This window comes from Danio aesculapii, chromosome 9, assembly GCF_903798145.1.
Source record: "Danio aesculapii chromosome 9, fDanAes4.1, whole genome shotgun sequence".
In the NCBI taxonomy this organism is placed as follows: Eukaryota; Metazoa; Chordata; class Actinopteri; order Cypriniformes; family Danionidae; genus Danio; species Danio aesculapii.
Window position 1 is genome coordinate 53,178,800 of NC_079443.1, and position 24,595 is coordinate 53,203,394.

Genomic DNA, 24,595 nt, shown 5'->3' on the forward strand with positions numbered 1-24,595 from the left:
GAATATTGCAGCATTACTTACATGTGATGAAACATAGTCTATGCATTCGTCTAATTTGGAGAGCATGGGGACGAATCCTTCACTGTTCACGGATAATGTAGGAGAGTTCAGTTTCTGTGGGAGGAGAGATTATTAATAAACATCTGATAAGCATATGGCATTTGCATTACGTAAACAAAAGCATTACCGTGTTTATGTTTTCCAGTTCATTAAAATATGACAGTTTCTCTTGGATGCTCTCGGCCAGATCCACCAACTCTGACTGCAAAACAGAGACAGAGACAGAAGTCTATTATTTATAAGAAATTTATGTATATGTAATTACTGTCTACCTTACTAAAGCTTCATCACACACACACGCACGAACGCACACAACTAGTGGAATAATTAAGATTGTCAAGTCATTTTACAGTAAAAAATATAGAATATTATCACATATAGGGAATATATTGTAAATTGTAACCAGTGCTTCCCACACATAGACTTTACATGGGCGGTCCGCCCTGGTATATTAACGGCAAGTATATTTAGACACTTTTTTTTATTTACTATTGTCATCATCCTGCTACACTTTATAATTTTAAATTTTTTGTGTATCCTCCCAAAAAAACAAAACATCCGCAACCCTTAAACACTGGATGTAATGTAATATAATGTAATGTAATATATTTTTTATTTAATTTATTTAACCTTTCAATAATAATTAAAAAATTAAATAACTAAAAAAATAATTAGTTATTAAAATTAGTAATTAAAAAAAATCAACAAACAAATGAATACATAAATTAAATAAGATTTTTAGTGTTAATACAAGATAAAAATTCTAAAATCTTTTCTGGTGTCACTTTGCTAAAAATGTCCTTAAGAGAGTTCATTTCATAAAGTCTTCTGGAATCATTAAAAACAGGACAGTCCAGTAAAAGGTGTTTTATAGTAAGAAGAATTGCCTTAACCATCTTCTCTCAACCTGCACGCTTCGTACTGCTTATTGTGTGTGCGCAAGAACTATCAACACTCCCAAAGACAATCACGTGCTCTGGATCGACCCACAGAGACGTGCCTTTTTGGGGCTTAAAATGCGAACAGTCAGCTTTTCTAAATCTCAGAAAATGTCCAGGATTTGACTTTTGCTTTCACTTTCTAAAGCTGTTGTTGTTAACTGTATGCAGTTTTGCATTAGTCTTTTACTAAAGAATACTTTCTGCTTGGCTTCACAGCTGACAGCACATGCAGCAGCAAGAGCAAGATAAATATTAAATAACAGATTCTTTAAAGAATTCAGAAAAACTTTATAATATGCTCAGAGAGGATGAAATGACATCGAAACTGGCTGAAAATTATATGTACACCATTAGTAATGGTCAATCAACTCATTTGCCTTATTTAAATAATCTACACTTTTTATTCTAATTATTCATTTCAGAAATATTGTGTTTTTATTAATTTTTCCTGTCATTTATTTCTTATTTACTGTATATTTTATTAATTTGATGTCAATATATTACATATATTATACATTTCTAAAATGCTTTGGCAATACTTGTACAAAATGACTAAAAACTTGACCTTGAACTTTATGTGATGTGAAATTGTGTGTCAATCCAGCTACCACCGCAGGTATATTTCAAGCCTGTAGGAAGCACTGCGCAACTCTTGTTAAAATCTTAATTGTTAGCATTATTATTTTAGTGTTAAATAACTCTAATATGATTTTGATTTTGTTTTAAACAATGTTGCAAACACTTAATATATTACAAATAATATATTATTGTTAATATTTACTCATTTTGTTAGAACTGGGGTAGAGTTCATATTAAGATTCTTTGGTTTATTAAAAGTTTTTAAAGCTGTAATGCTGAATCTTTCATAACATTTCCTAATGTTTTAATTACAATTTCAAGTTTAATGTATTCTTGATGACTAAAATAATGATAACATTAAACAGTTTCCCAAAAAATATGAAGCAGCACACCAGCTTTCAACATTGATAATATTCAAATGTTTATTAATGATCAAATCATCATATCTGAATGATTTTTAAAGGATTATGTGACTCTGAAAACTGGACTGAAAATACTGTGATGTTTAAATAGACAGTCAAATTAAATGCAAAAAATAAGTATTTATTTCAATTCTTATACAGTTGAGCGCAAAATTATATGCAATATTTATTCTTTCAAATATTTCCCAAATGATGTTTAACAGATTCAGGAATTTTTCACAGTATGTCTGATAATATTTTTTCTTCTGGAGAAAGTCTTATTTGGTTTATTTCAGCTACAATAAAAGCAGTTTTTAATTGTTTTAAACCCATTTTAAGGTCAATATTATAGCCCTTTTAAGCAATATTAGTTTTGGATTTTACTCCAGAACAAACCATCCTTATACAATAACTTGCCTAATTACCCTAACCTGCCTAGTTACCCTAATTAACCTAGTTAAGCCTTTAAATGTCACTTTTAACTGAATACTAGTGTCTTGAAGAATATCTAGTCTAATATTATTTACTGTCATCATGGCAAAGATAAAATAAATCAGTTATTAGAGATGAGTTATTAAAACTATTATGATTAGAAATGTGCTGAACAAAATCTATATGTTAAACAGAAATTGGAGGGAAAAAACATAAGAACTTAAATTTAACAGGAACGCTAATAATTCTGACTTCAATTGTATGTGAGTGTGTAGTTGTGTGTGTAGTTGTGATCTTTGTGGATGAGCAGTATAAGGCAGACCTGCTCCTTCAGCAGTTGTTCGCAGGCCTCATGAAGTGTTCCTGTTTTTGTGGACACAAACAGATACTGCTTCTGCAGAGAGTCCAGATGATCCAGAGCCGTGTTCACATCGTTCAGTATGGCATCGCACTGCTCCTGATAGCCATTCAGAACATCTCGAGTCTTCCTGTGGAGCAAAACTCAACTTTACAGCTTCAAATATACATTATATGAGTGTGACTAGGCATGGGACGATAACCGGTTTCAAGGTTTACCACAGTTTGGAAAAGTCAAGGTTTTAGAATCGCTAAAATGTTCTGCCATACCATTTCAAGGTATATGCAAGTGTTTTTATGATTATTTTATTTAGTTTTTTAGAGCAACAGTATCTCCAGCAGAAAAGGAGCCGCCGCATTAAAATCTACTGGTCAGCCCACGATTCAGCAAAGATCTGAAAAACAAACTGCGTATAAACCCTATAGATCAGTGGTGGTTAAACTTTGTCCTATAATGGGATAAAAGCAAACCTGATTGAGAACTGTGGGCCAAATGTATTCTGAACCATATATATTAAATTTGACATTGGTAATTTACTCATTTATTCTGTAATACTTAAAAATAACTATAAAACGTTGCTTTAAATCATATTAACTAATGGAGTATCATTTTTTACAGTTTATAATGAACTTTTTACTGCAAAAAACATAAACAATCCCATTTATAACACAATGGGAGTTCCCTGCTAAATACACTAGTCTAGCTGCTCCTGCCTTTACCTTGATTTGCTCCCAGTGCATTGTCTTGTGTATTGTCCTCTATCTTCTAATGACAGTATTTATATATTAAAAGTCTGATTCATTCACAACATTTAACTAAATAATAATGGGACAGTGGGCCAAATCAAAGGTTACCATGGGCCAACTTTGGTCCGCAGCCCCTACTTTGAGCATGTCTGCTATAGACCAACTATAGAGCTGAACAATGCAGTGACTTTAATTTATATCCAAAGAAAAGAAAGATCTTATTTATAGCCTTTTTAAGTTGTACAGAAATGTGTATCTTTTAAGCTAATGAAGAAAGCAGAATTCAATTATTTATTTTAATGATTTAGCCTGGCATGTTTGCAGCTCCAAAATATTATAAATGTTTCCTAAAATCAAACATATAGTGTACAATGGAGGGAAAAATAGTTACAGACATTAAAAAAAAGATGTTTTAGAGCAGTAATCACAATACTGTGATATATTCATCCAAGGTTATCATATCGTCAAAATTGTATACCGGCCCATGCCTAATCGTGACAGCAGGTCATAATCAAAACACACACCTGTACTTGGAAGCTTCATCCTGATCCATCTGAACCTGCAGCTTTGAGAACCAGGAAAAAAACTGACAGACAGATGATGCCGTTAGTCATGTGATCATAATATTGTACAATAAAACAACAGAGTTAAAAATACAGAATGCAGGTGAATACTTTCACTCTTTAAATGGAGTGTAATTAATTTTGAATAATTGCTATATGATCTTGGAGAACTTATGACGCTTCCAGTAATATATAATATATATAATATATATTTTTGAATTATTATTATTATTATTATTATTATTATTATTATTATTATTATTATTATATAATATATTGTATTATATAATGCATAATATTTTTTATAATTATAAATTAAATAAATAAAAAAGATAATACAGATAAAAAATAATTAATTATTGAATAAACAATTAATTACTTAAATAAATACATCTGTATGTTATGTTACGCCATTTTGCAAAGTCTTAAGTGTCACATTTCTATTAAACAGCAATATCTCAGATTTTTTTGTTGTAGTGATCGAAAAGTGTTCAAAACATTTAGAGTGGTGAGAAAAATAAATAAATAAATAAATATATACTTGAAAATATGCAGAATTTAGGCAATTTTTAATGCTATACTTAGAAGAAAAAAAATGCACACCATCCTTGGCAACTTTCCAGTTAATGGTGCTTATTTATTAATTCATATTAAATTAATATTTATTCATAATATAATTGTATAAATTATAAATTCATAATGGACGGACGGACGGACGGACGGACGGACGGACGGACGGACGGACGGATGGATTGATGGACAGATGGACGGGCGGATGAATGGACAGACGGATAGACGGATGAATAGATAGATAGATAGATGGATTGATAGATAGATGGACGGATGGAGGGAAGGACGGATGGAGGGATGGACGGATGGATGGACGGATGGATGGACAGATAGATGGATGAATAGATAGATGGATAGATAGATAGATAGATAGATAGAATATCTAGATAGATAGATAGATAGATAGATAGATAGATAGATAGATAGATAGATAGATAGATAGATAGATAGATAGATAGATAGACGGACGGACGGACGGACGGACGGACGGACGGACGGACGGACGGACGGACGGACGGACGGACGGACGGATGGATGGATAGATGGATTGATAGATAGATGGACGGATAGATAGATGGACGGATGGATAAATGGATGAATAGATTGATAGACAGATGGATGGATGGATGGACAGACGGATAGATGGATTGATAGATAGATGGACGGATAGATAGATAGATGGACGGACAGACGGATAGATGGATGAATAGATAGATGGATTGATAGATAGATGGATGGATGGATGGACAGATGGATAGATGGATGAATAGATAGATGGATTGATAGATAGACGGATAGATGGATGGATGGATGGACAGACGGATAGATGGATGAATAGATAGATGGATTGATAGATAGATGGACGGATAGATAGATGGATGGATGGATGGATGGATGGATGGATGGACAGACGGATAGATGGATGAATAGATAGATGGATTGATAGATAGATGGACGGATAAATGGATGGATGGATGGACAGACGGATAGATGGATGAATAGATAGATGGATTGATGCAGATAGATGGATGGTGTGCATTTTTTTTCTCAGTATAGCATTAAAAATGACCTAAATTCTGCATATTTTCAAGTAGTGAGAGAACTAATCAGGCTAATCAGCTTCTAATCAATTTGTTAAAAATTAAACATGTATAATAATTACAACTTTCAAATCAAAACCCAACAGAGTTAAAATCAATAACAGAGTTGACAACCCATATCTCTATCTTTATATTCGCCCAGTCTCCTTTGCAGCATTTCAAAACGTATCGTTTCATATAAGTGCATATTAATGAAATAATAATATTTCTTTTGAAACCTTTCCTAACTTTTGGACAGTAGAATACATCTTGGTTAGGATCACTGAGACAAAATAAAAACGCAGTGCAGGAGCGTGTATTTCACATGTTTGCAGAATGCTGGACTAAGTGTGCAGGAGTGTGTGAGACCTGCTGTGCCGTCTCGATCCTGTGGTTGTGGAGCTCCAGCATCTGAAAGCCCTGCAGCAGCACTTCTTCGGTGGACTCGGGCAGAGCAGCAGTGAAAGAAGAGCGCAGAGAGCGAGATGACAGACTGCAGATATCCTCGATCGGCAGCTGAGGAGACACAAACATAAATACATACATGCATGAAATAAATGACTGCAAAATAAGGATTGGATACTCAAACGTCAGCTCACACCGTGTTTAATCAATAACTATATTATCAGATATCATAAATAGAAGAAACTAGTTATTATTGACCTTATTCTTCAATGCTGAAGTGCGCACGATTTTGCGATTGTTTTAGAACTTCCGATTCAGCTGCCTATGGGAGAAATGACTAGGAATAATAAACGGAAAACGGTCAAACTACTTACTCTACAAACAGTTTAATAGTAGGCACTGAGGACCACCTTATTTCACCAAGGTCCACTCATTTAAGCTGCGGTCACACTGGGCTTTTCCTCCCATAGACTTCCATTCATACCCACGCGAATGCGTCAGACCGGAAACGCAAGGTCATGCTTCCAGTTTCGCAGGTTGCTGCGGTGCAAAGTTCAAGCTTGGTGAACTCTGACCTGCGAAATCGCATCACTTGACTGCGTGAGACCAATCGAGGATCAAAACAGGACCTCTCTGGACAGAAATTTAAAACATGGAGCAATCGCTCGCTTTTTTAAATGTCTAATCATCTTGTTTAATCCTGCCCCTTTTCGCAGCGCCGCACGACAGAATTTCGCACACACAAAGCCCAGTGTGACCGCAGCTTAAACCAACTCCGGCCTCACACCTGAATCATATTATCTGCTTATTAAATAGTGACGTATCGGTGACGCATGGCATACTGTTTCCAGGTCCAAGCGGCTACTCATTTGAATTTTAGAAAATATTTATTTATGACTCCTTTTTAGTCCCATCACACATTAAAGCGAATTTTATATAAAATCATAGTGTACACAACAGTCTCTGGACTTGCTGCATCACAATTACAAAAATTTGAACAATTTATAAAAAAATTAATCACTTTCTAGCTGTCAGATATTAGGCATGAATATATACAGTTGAAGTCAGAATTATTAGCCCCCCTGAATTATTAGCCCCCTGTTTATTTTTTCCCCAATTTCTGTTTAACGGAGAGAAGATTTGATCAACTCATTTCTAATCATAATAGTGTTAATAACTCATCTCTAATAACTGATTTATTTTCTCTTTGTCATGATGACAGTAAATAATATTAGACTAGATATTCTTCAAGACACTTCTATACAGCTAAAGTGACATTTAAAGGCTTAACTAGGTTAATTAGGTTAACTAGGCAGGTTAGGGTAATTAGGCAGGTTATTGTATAATGATGGTTTGTTCTGGAGACTATCGAAAAAAAAAATTGCCTAAAGGGGCTAATAATATTGACCTTAAAATGGCTTTTAAAAAATAAAAACTGCTTTTATTCTAGCCGAAATAAAACAAATAAGACTTTCTCCAGAAGACAAAATATTATAGGAAATACTGTGAAAATTTCCTTGCTCTGTTAAACATCATTTGGGAAATATTTAACAAAGAAAAAAAATCCAAAGGGGGGCTAATAATTCTGACTTCATCTGTATGTTGTGATCGTGATTTTCGAAAGTATTACATTGCTTTGTAAACGTTTATTATTATCATCTGATGAGTCTCACATGGAAGTTGGGAGAGGTTGAAAATGTGTACTGTTGGTGTGTCTTCAGGAACAGGGTTGGGAAACACTGGGCTAGACACTGGCCTCACAGCTCCGTGAATGTTGGTGCTGTCACTTATTGATCTGGACGCTACTTGATATTGGACGCTACTGCGCTACTTCACTAATAAAATAGCTTCGCTACTGAAAAGCTATTGAATTTCTAAAGTAGCGACGCTACAGCCACGCTACTAAGAAGCTAGTAGCGTTGCTACTTGTAGTGACGCTACTGCCCAACACTGATTGTGATACTGTAATTCATAACTCAAATTATAAAGAAAATTGTCAGAAATACTATATTTTACATCTTATAATAGGTCTTGAATTTAATTCATAATTCCCTAATTATTGAAAAAATTCTAAATGTGTGCTTTTTGTAGATAACTTACCAGCAAAAATACATTAAAATAAAAATGCAAAAAATAAAATAATTCGTTACAAGAATTCCATTTGGGGCGACGCGGTGACGCAGTGGGTAGTGCTAGTAGGCGTTCTAGTAAACGGAAACTGTGTCAGACCAGATTTACACTTTACAATCCACTTCACTATAGTATGGTTCAAAAACACTATAAATTACTATAGTATGCTTCATGCGGGCAGTTTAAAAACCTCCAATGAAGTACATGGTGTTCTGCTCCAATCAATAAAGTTTCCAAAATTAACACTTTAACGTTTTTATTAATTGAGGTAAAATATCCCTATATTTTTTACCATGGTACCCTGCATATTTGGTCTGAAATCTCACTTAATTATGAGTTAACAACAACATTAGCACTATTTATATGACTGTGGACAATGCTGCATATTTATAGTCTTGATAGGCTGCTAATATGATTTCACTATTTAAGAATATTTTTGTAAAAATATATTGTTAAGGAGAAAGTCTGTGCATATATTAAACTAACTTTACCTCAATTAACGTTGGAAGTGTTATGCTAACCTCACTCATTTGCATACTGTATGTATCAAAGACGTGGCAGTTCATCAGCTACTAACCCCACCAAACTAGCCTGATGAGGGTTCGAGATGTTTCTAGTGTACTAGAGAGCAGGAGAGCCCTCAGTATTGGGGGACAGTGTTTAATGTGTGTTTTAATGTTAGCTGTCCGGCTAGCGCGGCTCTACTTCACTCACCTCAGCGGGCAGCAGGGTCTCTTCTGCGGCTGCGCGGAGCTCCAGGATCGAGTCCGTCTGTCTATCCGTTAACGGCGCCATGGGGTCCGCTCGCCGGTCCCAGAGAGAGAGTTTCTCCCTGGTGTCTTTATCCGTGAGGTCCAGCAGATTCTGATCCGTGGAAGACGCCATCATGGCAAACAACACTCGACGTCACGTCACCTCTCAGCGGACGCGGCTTCCTGGATAGGCGGAGTCAAGACGCAGCCAGCCAATCAATGAAGCGCTTTCATTTCTACGTATGCACCTGACTTCATTAGAGCCGCCTGTACCAATAGGGATATTAGTTTAACCTCTTCTCTCCTCACATCACTTTTATTTGGGAAAATGGCTGTATTACCACTTTTAATAAATCTTTATTTTTAACAAATTGGTTTAATAGAGACATTAATCATACTAAATGTTTTTGTGGGCGACACAGTGGCTCAGTGGTTAGCACTGTGGCCTCACAGTAAGAAGGTTGCTGGTTCGAGTCCCGGTCAGTTGGCGTTTCTTTGTGGAGTTTGCATGTTCTCCCCGTGTTGGCGTGGGCTTCCTCCGGGTGCTCCAGTTTCCCCCACAGTCCAAAACAATGACTGTATAAAATGGAACTGGCCCGATTGTATTTTGCTATGTCGGTGGTTAGGCGTGTATCAGCAAACTAATAAAGCCCGAAAAAAGCCCTGACCTTACCGAATAAACAGTGTTAAACCAGATCCTGTACGTCAGAAACTATAGTTTACTGCTGAACTAATTTTATCATGGTAAAATAACACCGAAATCGAATAGTAACAATTCAGTCTCCTGCCGAAGCTCAGACGGTCTGCTTTGAGAAACTGTCAATCACAGCTGTCAATCACGATGACACGCCCAGCAATAAATTACTGCTAAAAACAAACTGTTTACAAAAATGAAGATCTGCACCTATATCAGCACGATAACCAGTGCCTTAAATGACCAGAACCATCTTTCGAGACATTTTATTGCAAGTGTAATTATTTTTTTTATTTGGGCTCAAGTCTCCTTTATTAACACGGAGGAGGTGGGCTTTATGACTAGTACTGCAGCCAGCCCCCTAGGGGGCGATCTAACGACCGAGACCTTCACTCAAAAGCAGGCTTGCGGCACACTTGGTCCAATAGGGCAATTGGGTAGGCTAAATTGCCCGCAGTGTGTCTGTGAAGGAGTGTGTATGGGTGTTTCCCAGTGATGGGTTGCAGCTGGAAGCGCATCCACTTTGTAAAACATAAGCTAGATAAGTTGGCGGTTCATTCTGCTGTGGCGACCTCAGATTATTAAAGGGACTAAGCCTAAAAGAAAATTAATAAACGAATAAAGGGATTCTCTTAAATGTACTAAAAATAATAAATGTAAAGTTACAATTGTATTTGCTGAAGAGTTAAGGTGAATTAGAAAGGAAACTTGCTGTATAATATATGCTAAAAATTCTTATATGTAAATATGAATTCATTCTTGCTTTTCCATGCAGTTACTCTTTGCACATGCCCATTGCACCATTCATTGCACTATTAAATGTATGTAGCTTAATATGTATTTAAAACACATTGGCTTTCAAGAGGTCACACTTAGCTGATGATTGATTATAAAGTGTGTTTGGCATGCTGTCCCAGGAGAGAGCCCTTAGCTCATAAGATCCTCAAGCCTGGGGTTCCCTCCCGTTTGCAAGGCGAGAGGGGAGTTTGAGCTCAGGTAGATCTGGAGAACTCCCCTGCTGTAGTAGCTAATGAACAAATAGTGATTGCTCTTAAGAGATAACTACTGACTAGGAGCATGTTTATGGGGCTGATTTGGATTAGTCAATTAACTTAGGTTGCATGTTTTTGGACGGTGGAAGGAAACTGGGGAACCCGGGGGAAACCCACGTGAGCACGGGGAGAACGTGTAAACTCCACATAGAAACGTTGGCTGGCTTGGTAAGGACTTGAACCAGTGACGTTCTTGCTGTGAGGCAACAGTGCTAACCGCTGGGCCACCATGCCACCCATCTAGGAAAGGAGGAGGAGTAGGGGTGGAAGGGGGGATTCTTCAAAACGAAGATGGCTGTTATATGGAACTGAGGGTATTTATAGTGGCTTAGGAATCATCTGATTGGTGAATCATGAATTGGATAATGCGGGACCAGCTGTGATCAATCATAAGCACGTGATCCTCTCCAAATTAGTTTATAAATGAACTTCACTTGTTGATATTATTACATAAATCATGTTGTTATTGGTTTCATTTATTCATTTATACATTTTGTTTAGTGATGTTTAAAGTGTTATTCAAATGGATGGAATTTTTAAATGCAATAAGAATACGCAAGTCTTATTTGTTGGACCTTTTTGAGTGTATTCTATTGTACATGTGTACCTGACAAAAGTCTTGTGGTGGATCTCGGTTGTAAGAGCAACAAATAATAACTTGACTTCTAGTTGATCATTGGGAAAAGTGTCAGAAGGTGGATTTCTCTGCTGAATCATCTGTTGATCTGCATCCCAATCATCACTAATACTGCAGAAGTCCTACTGGAACCAGCATGGACTCAAGATTCTCATAGAAAACAGTCAAGTTTGTTGAAGGAAACATCATGGTTTGGGGTTACATTCAGTATTGGGGCGTGCAAGAGATCTGCAGAGTGGATGATCAACATCAACAGCCTGAGGTATCAAGACATTTGTGCTGCCCATTACATTATAAACTGGGGCTGCACAATATATCGCTTCAGCATCGATATCGCAATGTGATTATCTGCAATAGTCACATCGTGAGCATACGCAATGTAAGTCTGGATTATAATTCATAATTTTGCAAGCGTTTTTGAGGCCTTTGACTGTATGAGGGTTTTAAAAACATTCAGGCCTATAAGAAATTGTACCGTTTATAACTTACGAAGGCTTTCTTTGCCATTCCAGATGACTTTATTAATCAGTGATTTGAGTCATTGCAGAGATGTATGGATGCAGTCCTCCAAGCTCATGATGGAGTCAGACACAATATTCATTCTGTTTCCACTGCAGCATGACCACATATTCTATACTGGACATTATTGAAGGTTCAGTGACCAGACTTTAGTCTAAGCAGAGTCAGACCTTACTGTCCTAATGAAATCATTAAAAATCAAGGCATGATCATATTTTATTGTGGTAAAATAAGCGTAATCTAGAGGCCTTTACCTTTCATATAAGCCACTTCTGATACCAAATAATGAACTAGAAGTCAAATTATTATTTGCGGTTCCTAAAACTTAGATAGGCGACAAGTCAGGTAGTGTACTGACAATAGAGTTAAATCTAATCTAATCTTCCGTTGTAGGAGTTTTGGAAAGAAGCATTCACACTCATAATGGGACGAGCAATTTTATTATTGCAGGGCAGGACATTATTCACAATTTCAGTTTTTGTAAATTCAGAAAAACCATTCGGAATACAAAATATAGCTAACACTGTACACTGAACAGATCTGTTTCAGAAAAGGGCCAAATGAGTTTGAAGATCTACACTGAACAGTGAAGTAAATGTGTAAAGTGCAGTAGCTGCTACTCAACCTGCAACATCTCCAGCCATTTCTAGCAAAATTCATTCATTCGTAGCTCAAGATCGTGACTCAAAATGAAGACATGTTTCCTAATAAAGATCATCCCTTTGTGCTTCTGTGCTTTTCAAAGCTCAGTGTGACCATGAAAGCATCCTGAGAAGTGCGTGTTCATTAAAGTTAAATAATTACTCGATAATAGATTCATTTCAGGATAGATCCACACTTTGGCATTTCTCTTTTCATGTCACATAAGCGTGCCAGCAAATAAGACCAAAATACAAAACAAATCAAACTAAACATCACATTTTTTTTTACACAGGGTAAAAGTCAGATACAAAAAAAAGTGCACATACAATATGTTCGGAATAGTATACTATCATACTCGTACTATTTCTGAAAGCACTTTTTTTTTAACAATGAAACTAAATAATAACCTACTACAGGCGACATATGCTGGAATAGTTGGCGGTTCATTCCGCTGTGGCGACCTCTAAAATAGAGACTAAGCCAAAGGAAAATGAATGAATGACCTACTACACTGATCCAAATGTGTAAAACAGAAAACAAAACAATGTAGAATGATTACAACGCATTTAAATCATCCACTCGCAGTGTTTCAATCAACCACAAGCATGAAGCAAGCTCCTCTTGATTTATCTGCATGCAGGGTTTCTGCATCTTTTAAGCAAATTTAAGACCTTTTAAGACCTTTTTAAGACCATTATAAATGAAATTTTAGACTTATGCAGGATTGTTTTGGCCCAGTGGAAATTATTTTTTTACTTGCCTCATCAATAAAATTAAAATCAGATCATTTCACTGTATTTTATTTATTAATTTATTTTATTTAAAGTGTTTTTTCTCAGCCACATATTTTAAATAATGTGTCAAAACCATACTTGTATACATCTACATTTTTCAACAAAACCTTTAATTTTGTTAACTATAATAAACTAAATGTATGTGCAACATTGTGTACGGGTCAGTGTCCTCACCAGCTATGATCTATAAACACACGGAGAACTTTAAAACAAATATTACTACAAGGAAGATAATTAAACCATATTGGTTTATATTAATATTGAATTTGTGCAATATGGCTACTGTCATGTCATCCAGGTGGATGCTGCACACTGGTGGTGGATGAGGAGATTCAACCCCCAAAAAAAGTGTGTAAAGCACTTTGAGTGTGCAGAAAAGCGCTCTATAAATGTAAGGAATTATTAATATTATTATTATTAAGACAATATTTCAGTCAACTTATGATTTTTAAGACCTAAATCTTTTTGTTTGTGAAATGTCAAGCAGACCTAGTATTAGTTTATAAATCTATTATAAGTCTCTGATGTCTCTAGAGCAGAGATGCTCAATGCTGTTCCTGGAGATCTACCTTCCTGCAGAAATTAGCTTCAACCTTAATTAAACACAACTAAAGCTGCGGTCACACTGGGCTTTGTGTGTGCGAAATTCTGTCGTGCGGCGCTGTGAAAAGGGGCGGGATTAAACAAGATGATTAGACATTAAAATAAGCGAGCGATCAGTCCATGTTTTAAATTTCTGTCCAGAGAGTTCATTTTTTGATCCTCAATTGGTCTCACGCAGTCAAGTGATGCGATTTCGCAGGTCAGAGTTCACCAAGGTTGAACTTTGCACAGCAGCAACATGCGAAACTTGACGCATGACCCCGCGTTTCCGGTCTGACGCATTCGCGTGCGTATGAATGGAAGTCTATGAGAGGAAAAGCCCAGTGTGACCGCAGCTTTAATTTTAAAACATGAAGGGATCGCTCGCTTTTTTAATGTCTGAACATCTTGTTTAATCCGGCCCCTTTTTGCAGCGCCATACAACCGAATTTCGCACACACATAGCCCAGTGTTGGTTTAAGCTGTGGTCACACTGGGCTATGTGTGTGCAAAATTCTGTAGTACGGTGCTGCGAAAAGGGGCGGGATTAATCAAGATGATTAGACATTAAAAAAGCCAGCGATTTGCTCCATGTATTCAGTCCAGAGAGGTCCTGTTTTGATCCCCGATTGGTCTGATGCATTCGCGTGTATGAATGGACACACTGGGCTTTTCTTCCCATAGACTTTTCATACGCACGCGAATGCGTCAGACCGGAAACGCAAGGTCATGCGTCGAGTGTCGCTGCGGTGCAAAGTTCAAGTTTGGTGAACTCTGACCTGCGAAATCGCATCACTTGACTGTGTCAGACCAATCGAGGATCAAAACAGGACATCTCTGGACTGTAATTTAATACATGGAGCAATCGCTCGCTTTTTTTAATGTCTAATCATCTTGTTTAATCCCGCCCCTTTTCGCAGCGCCGCACGACAGAATTTCGCACACACAAAGCCCAGTGTGACCGCAGCTTAAATCAACTTGAAGGAGCACTTGGTAATTAAAGTCAGGTGTGTTTGATCAAGGTTGCAGCTGAAATCTGCAGGAAGGTCCATCTCAAGGAACAGATTTGGGCACCCATGCTCTAGAGCAGTGTTTCCCAACCCTGTTCCTGGAGGCACACCAACAGTACATATTTTGGATGTCTCCATTATCTGACCCATTCATTTCAGGTTTTGGAGTCTCTTCTAATGTTATGATAAGATGATTCAGGTGTGTTTGATTAGGGAGAGGTTGAAAATGTGGACTGTGGGTGTGCCTTCAGGAACAGGGTTGGGTGTGTGTGTGTGTGCGTGCGTGCGTGCGTGTGAAGTTTGAGCTCGAAATACCACACAGATAATGTTTTCTACCTCTCTAAAACTGACCCTTTTATAGGCTTTGATGCTAATTGTTGGGTTTTGTTGACTGTCGCTTTAAATTCAAATGAGATTGTGTATGCAAATTGGGATGCAGCAAAAATGTACCTGCAATTCAAGAATCACCAATATAGTAAGCTAGTATTCTATTCCGAACACAACACATTTCTGCAGGAATTAAAGAAGAGCACCGGACCGGTCTAATAGTGGAGCACAGGATCAGTTGCATTATTATATTGAGGACTATTATTGAGGAAGCACGACAGTAAATCATGTGACGTATGAATCTGGTGTTTGTACACATACTAAACGCCTAAAGAACGAGTAAATAAAGTGACTGGAGGTGCATTAGACAGAAGAGTCATAAATAATTCTGTTCTGACGTCGACTATTATGATTCAAGGTGCTTAATTATGGGATGTAGGTGAAGAGAAGTCGAGTACACGTTCTGTTAGTCAAAAGGGGAATGTTATGATGGACGTTTTCGTACAGATTTTGGTCCAGTTCTGCAGGGTTTGTTTTTTAAAGCCTCATTTACACCTGCTATTAAGAGAAATGCATCACTGTTTATTTTCTGCTTCAGTTTCTTTTAAGGTAAAACACCACAGGTGAACAGGGTAAATACTGTATGTGACTGAATGCTGCTTATTCAGCATCCTCACACTCTCCTAGTTTATTCATTATATTAAGAATGGCAAAAAATAACTAAATATGTAAAAGAGGCACTATTTAATTAATATTATTGAATCCCTATTCACTATTTTATTGATTTATATATCAGAGCAATCAATCGGTCAAATAATTCAAATTCTGCTTTGAATGTTTTTGTTCCCCTCAACCAGTTCTGGAAAGCGAAATATCCTAAAATCTGAAAATCGACCATTGTATATAAAGGATGTATTTGCCTGTGATGTCTTGCCTTGAATCTCTTCTTAAGGCCTGTTCACACCAAGCATGATAATGATAAAAATAACAATTGTTCACAATGTTAAAAATAGCATGGTTCACACCATAACCTCAACAACAAAGATGTAGAGAAACTCTATCATTGTGATCACTTTCAGAATAATTTTGTCCTGGCTGATAAACAATAAAAATAAAAGCACCTCAGGTATTCACTGCTAGTTTTGGCATCTGTGTGTTCCCTCAGAAGATTCTGGTGAAAATAAGCTGTGTTTTTATTCCACTAAACTAACTGTGATCGTTAAATTCACTGTGTGATTAGATTGATTACAGGAGCTGGATTCACTAGTCAGATCTGCTAGTAGAACAACTGAGGCCATCTAATGGTTACATGAGGTAATGCAAAAAAAAGAAGCATCTATTGTGGAAACAATTGATTATGACATGGGAAATACTGCTAAAAATACATGTAAGCTATGCAAGTCAGGCTGGAAACAGTATAAAACTAAAAGCACATCAGATATTCAGTGCTAGTTTTGGCATCTTTGTGTTCCCTCAGAAGATTCTGGTGAAAATAAGCTGTGTTTTTATTCCTCTAAACTAACTGTGATCGCTAAATTAACTGTGTGATTAGATTGATTACACAAGCTGGATTCACTGGTCAGATCTGCTAGTAGCACAACTGAGGCCATCTAATGGTTACATGGGGTAATGCAAAAAGCATCTATTGAGGAAACAATTGATTATAACATGAGAAATACTGCTAAAAATACATGTAAGCTATGCAAGTTAGGCTGGAACCAGTATAAAAATAAAAGCACCTCAGATATTCAGTGCTAGTTTTAGCATCTTTGTGTTCGCTCTGAAGATTCTGGGGAAAATAAGCTGTGTTTTTATTCCACTAAACTAACTGTGATCGCTAAATTCACTGTGTAATTAGATAGATTACATGAGCTGGATACACTGGTCACATGCACCAAAAACGCGGCACACTGAGGACATCTAATGGCTTCAAGAGGATAATGCAAAAATAGGCATCTATTATGGAGAAATTGATTATAACATGTAAAATAATGATAAAAGTACATGGAAGCTATGCTAAGTCAGTCTGCCAAACTGAAGTATTCAGGTATTCAGTGCTATTTTTAGCATCTATGAGTTTCATCTGAAGGATTCAACATTGGGATGTGAAAATGCCATAAAAAATAAGGGATATGACCCCCCCCCCCCTTTTTTAAAAATCCCCAAATTACTAAATATGTTAATTTGGAGCCGTTTCATTGTAAACAAACAGTTAAATGGTCAGTAATATGTTTTATTATTATTATTTACAAAAGAAAAATTAAAATGGTATACATTAGCAGCAAATACATTAGCAAACAGTTCAGCTTATTAAAATTAAAAGCTATTATAATGAAGTAGATCATTTCAAATCTCATTAGCCGCTTCTTTACTGTATAACTTACACATTCTGATTAAAGAGCAACGAATAATTCTCTTAGTTATTTAGATTTTTTCGGTTGATTACATTAAATAACAGGTGTCACTTTAAAAATGCACACATATAACGTTATAATGAAAGCTTTCGATTGCTTTCCTAAATTTTTACGCTCATTTAGGACGAAATTAGTTTGAAAAAAAAAAACCCACCAAGATCGACATCTTTAGATGTTATTATTATTATTAATTATGTGTATATGTCTGTTCAAACACGCACCCAAAACCCAGACTTTCACTCCGCTTTAAATCGCGTGTACAGAATCCGTTTGAGAAACGAATAAGCGTCTAATTATCACTATGGAGTGCGTCAGCTGACAGTCACGCACCGCTATATGACTGTTTTGAGGATTGCATATGAAGGGGAAATGGCACCTGTAATGAAAAGGAAAGGGAATCCCACCATAAACAAAGCGAAAGCACAGAACAGACTCACATTTAAGAGCAAGGTGCGGCCCCTGGTGGTTCGGCGGTATGGGTTGCGTATAGGGAGGATCGGCTCTTTAATGTTTATTTGCCACTCTTCAGAGAAAGGCTGAAAATACGGGAGAAATACGGGAAAATACCTTTACGGGATGATAGCAGGATAGAACTGTAAAATACGGGAGAATCCCAGTAAAAACGGGAGGGTTGACAGGTATGCCTCGGGTATTCAGTGCTAGTTTTGGCATCTTTGTGTTGCCTCTGATGCTGGTGGGGAAAACAATTTGTGTTTTTATTCCACTAAACTAACTGCAATAGCTAAAATCACTTGATTAGAGAGATTACACGAGCTGGATTCACTGGTCAGATATGCTAAAACGCAGCACACTGAGGTCATCTAATTACACGAGCTGGATTCACTGGTCAGATATGCTAAAAGGCAGCACACTGAGGACATCTAATTACAAGAGCTGGATTCACTGGTCAGATATGCTAAAACGCAGCACACTGAGGACATCTAATTACACAAGCTGGATTCACTGGTCAGATGCGCTAAAACGCAGCACACTGAGGACATCTAATTACACGAGCTGGATTCACTGGTCAGATGCGCTAAAACGCAGCACACTAAGGACATCTAATTACACGAGCTGGATTCACTGGTCAGATATGCTAAAACGCAGCACACTGAGGACATCTAATTACACGAGCTGGATTCACTGGTCAGATATGCTAAAACGCAGCACACTGAGGACATCTAATTACACGAGCTGGATTCACTGGTCAGATATGCTAAAACGCAGCACACTGAGGACATTTAATTACATGAGCTGGATTCACTGGTCAGATGCGCTAAAACGCAGCACACTGAGGACATCTAATTACAAGAGCTGGATTCACTGGTCAGATGCGCTAAAACGCAGCACACTGAGGACATCTAATTACACGAGCTGGATTCATTGGTCAGATGCGCTAAAACGCAGCACACTGAGGACATCTAATTACAAGAGCTGGATTCACTGGTCAGATATGCTAAAACGCAGCACACTGAGGACATTTAATTACATGAGCTGGATTCACTGGTCAGATGCGCTAAAACGCAGCACACTGAGGACATCTAATTACATGAGCTGGATTCACTGGTCAGATGCATTAGTTACATACTTATGACACCTTGTGGTTATGAGTTGTAATGCAAAAGAAAAGAACTAAACATAAGCATATCACTATCAGCAAATGGACGCAAATCTATTTATCATTACATCTATCATTGTTGTGCTTGGTGTGAACAGGCCTTAAATCTGAAGCGCATGCTAATAGCAGGTGCAGTATGGGCTTGTTTGTGGTGTTTAATCATGCGGGTCACTGATCTCTAAATGGTCAGGAATGGGCAGCCCTGTCAGGACCGTCAAACATTTATTCCACACGCTAAAAACAGGGCAGATGGGCTGTGAGAAGGCGATGTCGAAGGTGTAGAGGTGTTGCGTTCCCGCTGCGTCGTAAAACGCCAGAGATCCAGAGTCGTAGTCCAGCAGGACGCCCAGACGCCGCATGTGTGGAGACGGCTCGATGGGAAACTCTTTACTGTTGTGCCGAACAGCCCACGAGGTGTTACAGCGGCTCAACACCCAGGAGGTCGAGTCCTTTCCCACCCAGCCGTGTTTGGGGGCTGATTTGTAGGCGATGCCGATGGCAAACCTGCAAGTATTTAAAGAGTGTAAAGACATTAATAACATTTTAAAAATGCCTTTATTTGATTAAACCTACAGCAAAATAATTAGGCAAGTCATTGAATAACAGTGGTTTGTTCTGGAGACAATCCAAAACTAATATTGCTGAAGGGGGCTAATAATATTGAGCTTAAAATGGCTTTAAAATAATTAAAAACTGCTTTTATTCTAGCTGAAATAAAACAAATAAGAAGAAAAAATATTATAGGAAATACTGAAAATCATTTGGGAAATATTTGAGGAAGAAAAAACAAACATTCTCACGACAGCGATTAATTTTGACTTTAGCTGCATGTTAAACCCAGTGCCGGTGTGTGTGTGTGTGTGTGTGTGTGTGTGTGTGTGTTTTACCATGTGCTTCCTCCAATCAGCACCTCCCAGTAGTGGCGTCCGCTGTCGATGTACACGTTTCCAGTCACACCGTAGTTTCCGGTGCCTCCGAATCGGTCCTGTGCATGGCTCTTCATGGACGACGCTTCGTCCCGCTCCACCGTCAGATTGTCATGTGACACCTTCAGCTTTCTGTGGGCCGACTTTGGGTCCAGTTTAAATGGCTGACCTGCAGTTAAAAAAATAAATAATTATAAAATCGCACACATAGTGTGTTTAGAGCGTGTATGTGAATATAGCAGCGCTCACTGTTGGTCTTGAGCTGTCCCGGTGGACTGCTGCGGCTCCCAGCCTGATTCATGGCCTTCACGATGAAGATGTATTTGGTGCCGCTCTGCAGGCCGTGAACGGTGTAGTGATTCTGCTTAATGTTGGGCACGATCATCCAGCTGTCCATCGAGTTACACAGACCTCCACAAACAAACAAACACAAGTCAAGCACACTTAAAGGTACAGTTAAAGTCAGAATTATTAGCCCCCCCGTGTGTACGTTTAATAAGCTAGTTTGGCATGCTGTCCCGGGAGAGAGCCCTGAGCTCATGAGATCCACGAGCCCGGGGCTCCCTCCCATTTGCAGGGCAAGAGGGGAGTTTGAGCCCCGCCCCTCCTCCTCCTGCTGCTTAAGGATTGCTAAGGTGGTGTGTTGCTGGTGGAATTTGAATATGGTGCTGATTTGATTTAGTCAATTTACTTATGTCTCATGTTTTGGACTGTGGGAGGAAACCCGAGGACCTGGGGAAAACCCACGCGAGCACGGGGAGAACATGAACTCCGCACAGAAATGCTGTCCGGCTGGGTAGAGACCCGAGCCAGAGGCATTCTTGCTGTGAGGCAGCAGTGTTAGCCACTGGGCCGCCGTGCTGCCCTATAAAGAAAGAGAGGAGGAGAGGGGGTGGGAGGGGGGATTCTTTAAGACAGGAATAATATCCAGGAGGGCTTATAATTCTGACTTCAACTGTAGTTGTAAATCAAATCCCTTTATTTGAGGCCGTCAGGAGTATCTGTGCAGTGTGATAAAGCATAAATCATCTCTGACGATCATGATGGCAGCTGTCTCTCCTATTATTGCATCATTTATTTGTGGTTCATTTGTGCGTTACTGTCCTGAGATCAGCCTGACGCCAGCGCTTCATTGTCCTGTAAGCACAGCGTGACCTTATTCACTCAGTAAAGCTTTTTCTGTGCTTCTCCTCTCTTCAGGCTATTTAATCTACAGTCATACTGCACACTATAATCTGCTCTACTTCTGTCTAATCCACACTGCACATCTACACACACACACACACACACACACACACACACAAGCAAACACGGCGCATGTGTGTGCGCACATTCTGGAGGAGTTGGGTTTGCGTGTCATAATCACATGACATGCTGTTATCAGGGGCTGGATTTCTACTCATTTAATTCAATTGAATTTCATTCCTTCGTTTTTTCTTTCATCGTTCGTTCGTTCTTTGTTTTGTTTGTTCTTTTATTCGCTCTCTTCCATTCTTTTGTCATTTTCTTTTCTTCATTCTTTTCTTACACTCGTTTTTCTTTTTATTCTTCTTGCATTCGTTTGTTCTTTCTTCTTTAGTTTCTTTTGTTCATTCCTTTGTTGCTGTGTTTCGTTTTCTCTAGTTCTTTCATTCTTTCTTCTGTTCTTTAATTTGTTCGTTCTTTCTTTCATTTTTCTTACATTCTTCTTCATTCTTTCGTTCATTTGTCTTTCTCTATTTCATACTTTCTTTCATTTATTCCTTTGTTCATACTTTAGTTTTTTCTCTTTTATCTTCATTCGTTCTTTTATTTGTTCTTCTGTTCATTCATTTTTTCTTTCTTTTGTTCGTTCTTTCATTCATTCTTCCAGTCTTCAGCTCATTCTCTCGTTCTTTTTCTTTAATTATTTTTTTCTTTTGTCATTCTCGTACTTCAGTTCGTTTCTTCTTTCTTTGCTCTTTCTTACATTCTTCTTTCCTTCATTCGTTTGTTCTTTCGTCATCCTTTCTTACGGTAATTTTTCTTTCTCTATTTCATTCTTTTTTTATTCTTTCGTTCGTACTCACTCTCACTTCTGTTCTTTCTTTCATTTGTTCGTTCCATTGTTTATTCTTTTTTATCTTTCATTCATTCATTCTTTTACATCATTCTCTTGTTCTTTCCTTCTTTCATAATTTTTTCTGTCATTCTCTTTCATTTGTTTTTTCTTTAATTGTTCTTACATTCTTCATCCCTTCTTTCTTTTGTCATTTTTACGTATATTTTTCTTTCTCTATTTCATTCTTTCTTGTCTTTTTAGTTCTTTTATTTGTTCATTTTCATCATTCTTATGTTCGTTTTTCTTTCTTTCGTTTGTTCTCTTACATTTGTTTAATTCTTTTTTAATTTGTTCTCTCTTACATTCGTTTCATTCTTTCTTTCGTTCATTCTTTTCTACGTTCGTTTTATTCTTTTTCGTTTGTCCTTAAATTCGTTTTATTCTTTCTTTAGTTCATTCTTTCTTACATTAGTTTAATTTTTTCTTTCATTTGTTCTTTCTTACGTGCGTTTCATTCTTTCTTTTGTTCGTTCTTTCTTACGTTAATTTTATTCTTTCATTTAGTTTCATTTAGATACCTGCTTCCTGCTTCGCTACTGTTCGGACGTCTTTGCCTACTGCTCCGCTCTCTGCTCACTTGCTTTTATATCTTAAACCCTAATTTTAACTTGAGCCTATCAGCACAGTGCTCAAACGACACAACTTGATGATCAGCATCGATTCTACAAACTTTCTGGAATATAGCTTTACTAACAAGAGGGGAATTATCGTCTAAACAATCCTCCCGCTACCAGCTATCAGCTGCTCACATTCCTGAGACGGGAAAACACGGCTGTGAAAATGCCTCTGGATCGGATTAATTCAGATTCTCACTGCTGTACAAACTGCCACAAACTTCTACAAAAGATTGCAGTTCTTGAAACAAAGTTACTTGCGATCCAACCAGAACTGCAGCGTCATTGTGGACGCTCACAGCAAATAGCCGGTGAGTCCCATAAATCTATTCCTACCACTATTCCGAGCACTGAAAAACAGATTAAAGCTGTTGAAAATGAGCATTGGCATAAACAAGGTGCGAGACCAAAGGGTACTCACGGGGTCAGATCATACGCTGCCGCATTAGCGTCCTCTACCCCAAATACAGCTCGGACTCAAATACAGCTTCAGAACAGATATGAAGTATTGAGTAATATGGGTGAAGAATCCCCAAATGCAGTCAGACAGAGATCGCATGACTCAGCAGCTAACTCTGCATGGAACAGAGGCTCAAGGCCGACTAGACAGCGGCATTCTGCTCCGATCGCACCTGAGATAAGAACACTAGTTGTAGGAGATTCAATAATCAGGAATTTTAGGAGCAAATCTACAATGACATACTGCTTCCCTCATGCAACAGTTTCTGATGTAAACAAAGAACTTAAGGAAATTCTGAAGAAGCACAAGACTGCAAAACGGATTATCATCCATGTGGGGAAGAATGATATTCGGAAGGAACAGTCAGAACTGCTCAAGAGAGATTTCTGTGAGCTCTTGGAAACAGTTGAAAGAGTGAAAATTCAGCCGTTCATCAGTGGACCACTTCCTGCAAGAGGGACAAACATGTTTTCACGGCTGCTTGGTCTAAATGTATGGCTGCAGAAAGCATGTAACAGGAAAGGACTGAATTTTATTGACAACTTCAATCTCTTCTGGAACCAAAGACAACTGTTGACATCAGACGGCCTTCACCCAAACAAACTTGGTGCAAAGGTACTAAAGGACAATATCTTCTTCTCCCTCCATCATCCATCAGCTGTATGTGCCACTGACCTCAATCCAAATGGCACATACACACCCAGCAAATGTCCAGATGACCACAGGACCTCAAATCAGCTCCCGAGTGGACTTGGGGCTGACGCATCACCCAAGGACAGTGATAACGCCACGCAGCCAAAACACCCACTGTTGATAGAGACACTATCGCTGGCCCTCTGCTCAACACAGACAGACTGTGACGCATCAGAACAGCATCATGTCTCGTCACTAAAAAATGATCCTCAGGAAAACACCCAGGAAAACATATTTCAGCACCCAGAATCTCCAGAGCCACAGCCTCTGTCACCAGACACGTTCCCATTATCACCTTGCTCGCCTCTCTTAGGTTTCTCAAAAAAGATGGAGGAACTGGTGCATGCTGGAACTAAACTTTCACACTCCATCGCCGCAAGCCCCCAGTTACCAACCAAAAAGCGGCCTGCTCCACAACCACCTCTGAGCCCACGTGGAAGAGCCCTCCGACATTTGCCCCACCGCCAGGGCCCAAACAACAACGCACCATCCTCAGCTGGTGAACAAAACTGCTCTC

The 24,595-nt window shown here is 38.1% G+C and overlaps 2 protein-coding genes across 4 annotated transcripts in view; both read right to left on the bottom strand.

Annotated features, from left to right (window-relative positions):
- The window catches only part of cog3 (component of oligomeric golgi complex 3), a 42,321-nt gene extending 33,140 nt beyond the window's left edge, over positions 1-9,181 (bottom strand). The window contains exons 1-6 of the mRNA XM_056466090.1: positions 8,979-9,181; positions 6,099-6,245; positions 4,042-4,103; positions 2,736-2,901; positions 188-262; positions 22-114 (exon numbers count right to left, since the gene is read on the bottom strand). Of these exons, the coding sequence (XP_056322065.1) occupies positions 22-114; positions 188-262; positions 2,736-2,901; positions 4,042-4,103; positions 6,099-6,245; positions 8,979-9,152 (717 nt within the window). The 5' untranslated portion in view covers positions 9,153-9,181. The remainder of the gene's footprint in view (positions 1-21; positions 115-187; positions 263-2,735; positions 2,902-4,041; positions 4,104-6,098; positions 6,246-8,978) is intronic.
- A 10,162-nt stretch (positions 9,182-19,343) lies between these two features.
- Positions 19,344-24,595, bottom strand: part of mid1 (midline 1) — a 105,777-nt gene continuing 100,525 nt past the window's right edge. For all 3 annotated transcript variants that reach the window (XM_056465979.1, XM_056465978.1, XM_056465977.1), the window contains exons 8-10: positions 20,481-20,642; positions 20,193-20,400; positions 19,344-19,809 (exon numbers count right to left, since the gene is read on the bottom strand). In XM_056465979.1, coding sequence (XP_056321954.1) covers positions 19,461-19,809; positions 20,193-20,400; positions 20,481-20,642 — 719 coding nt within the window. In that variant the 3' untranslated portion in view covers positions 19,344-19,460. The remainder of the gene's footprint in view (positions 19,810-20,192; positions 20,401-20,480; positions 20,643-24,595) is intronic.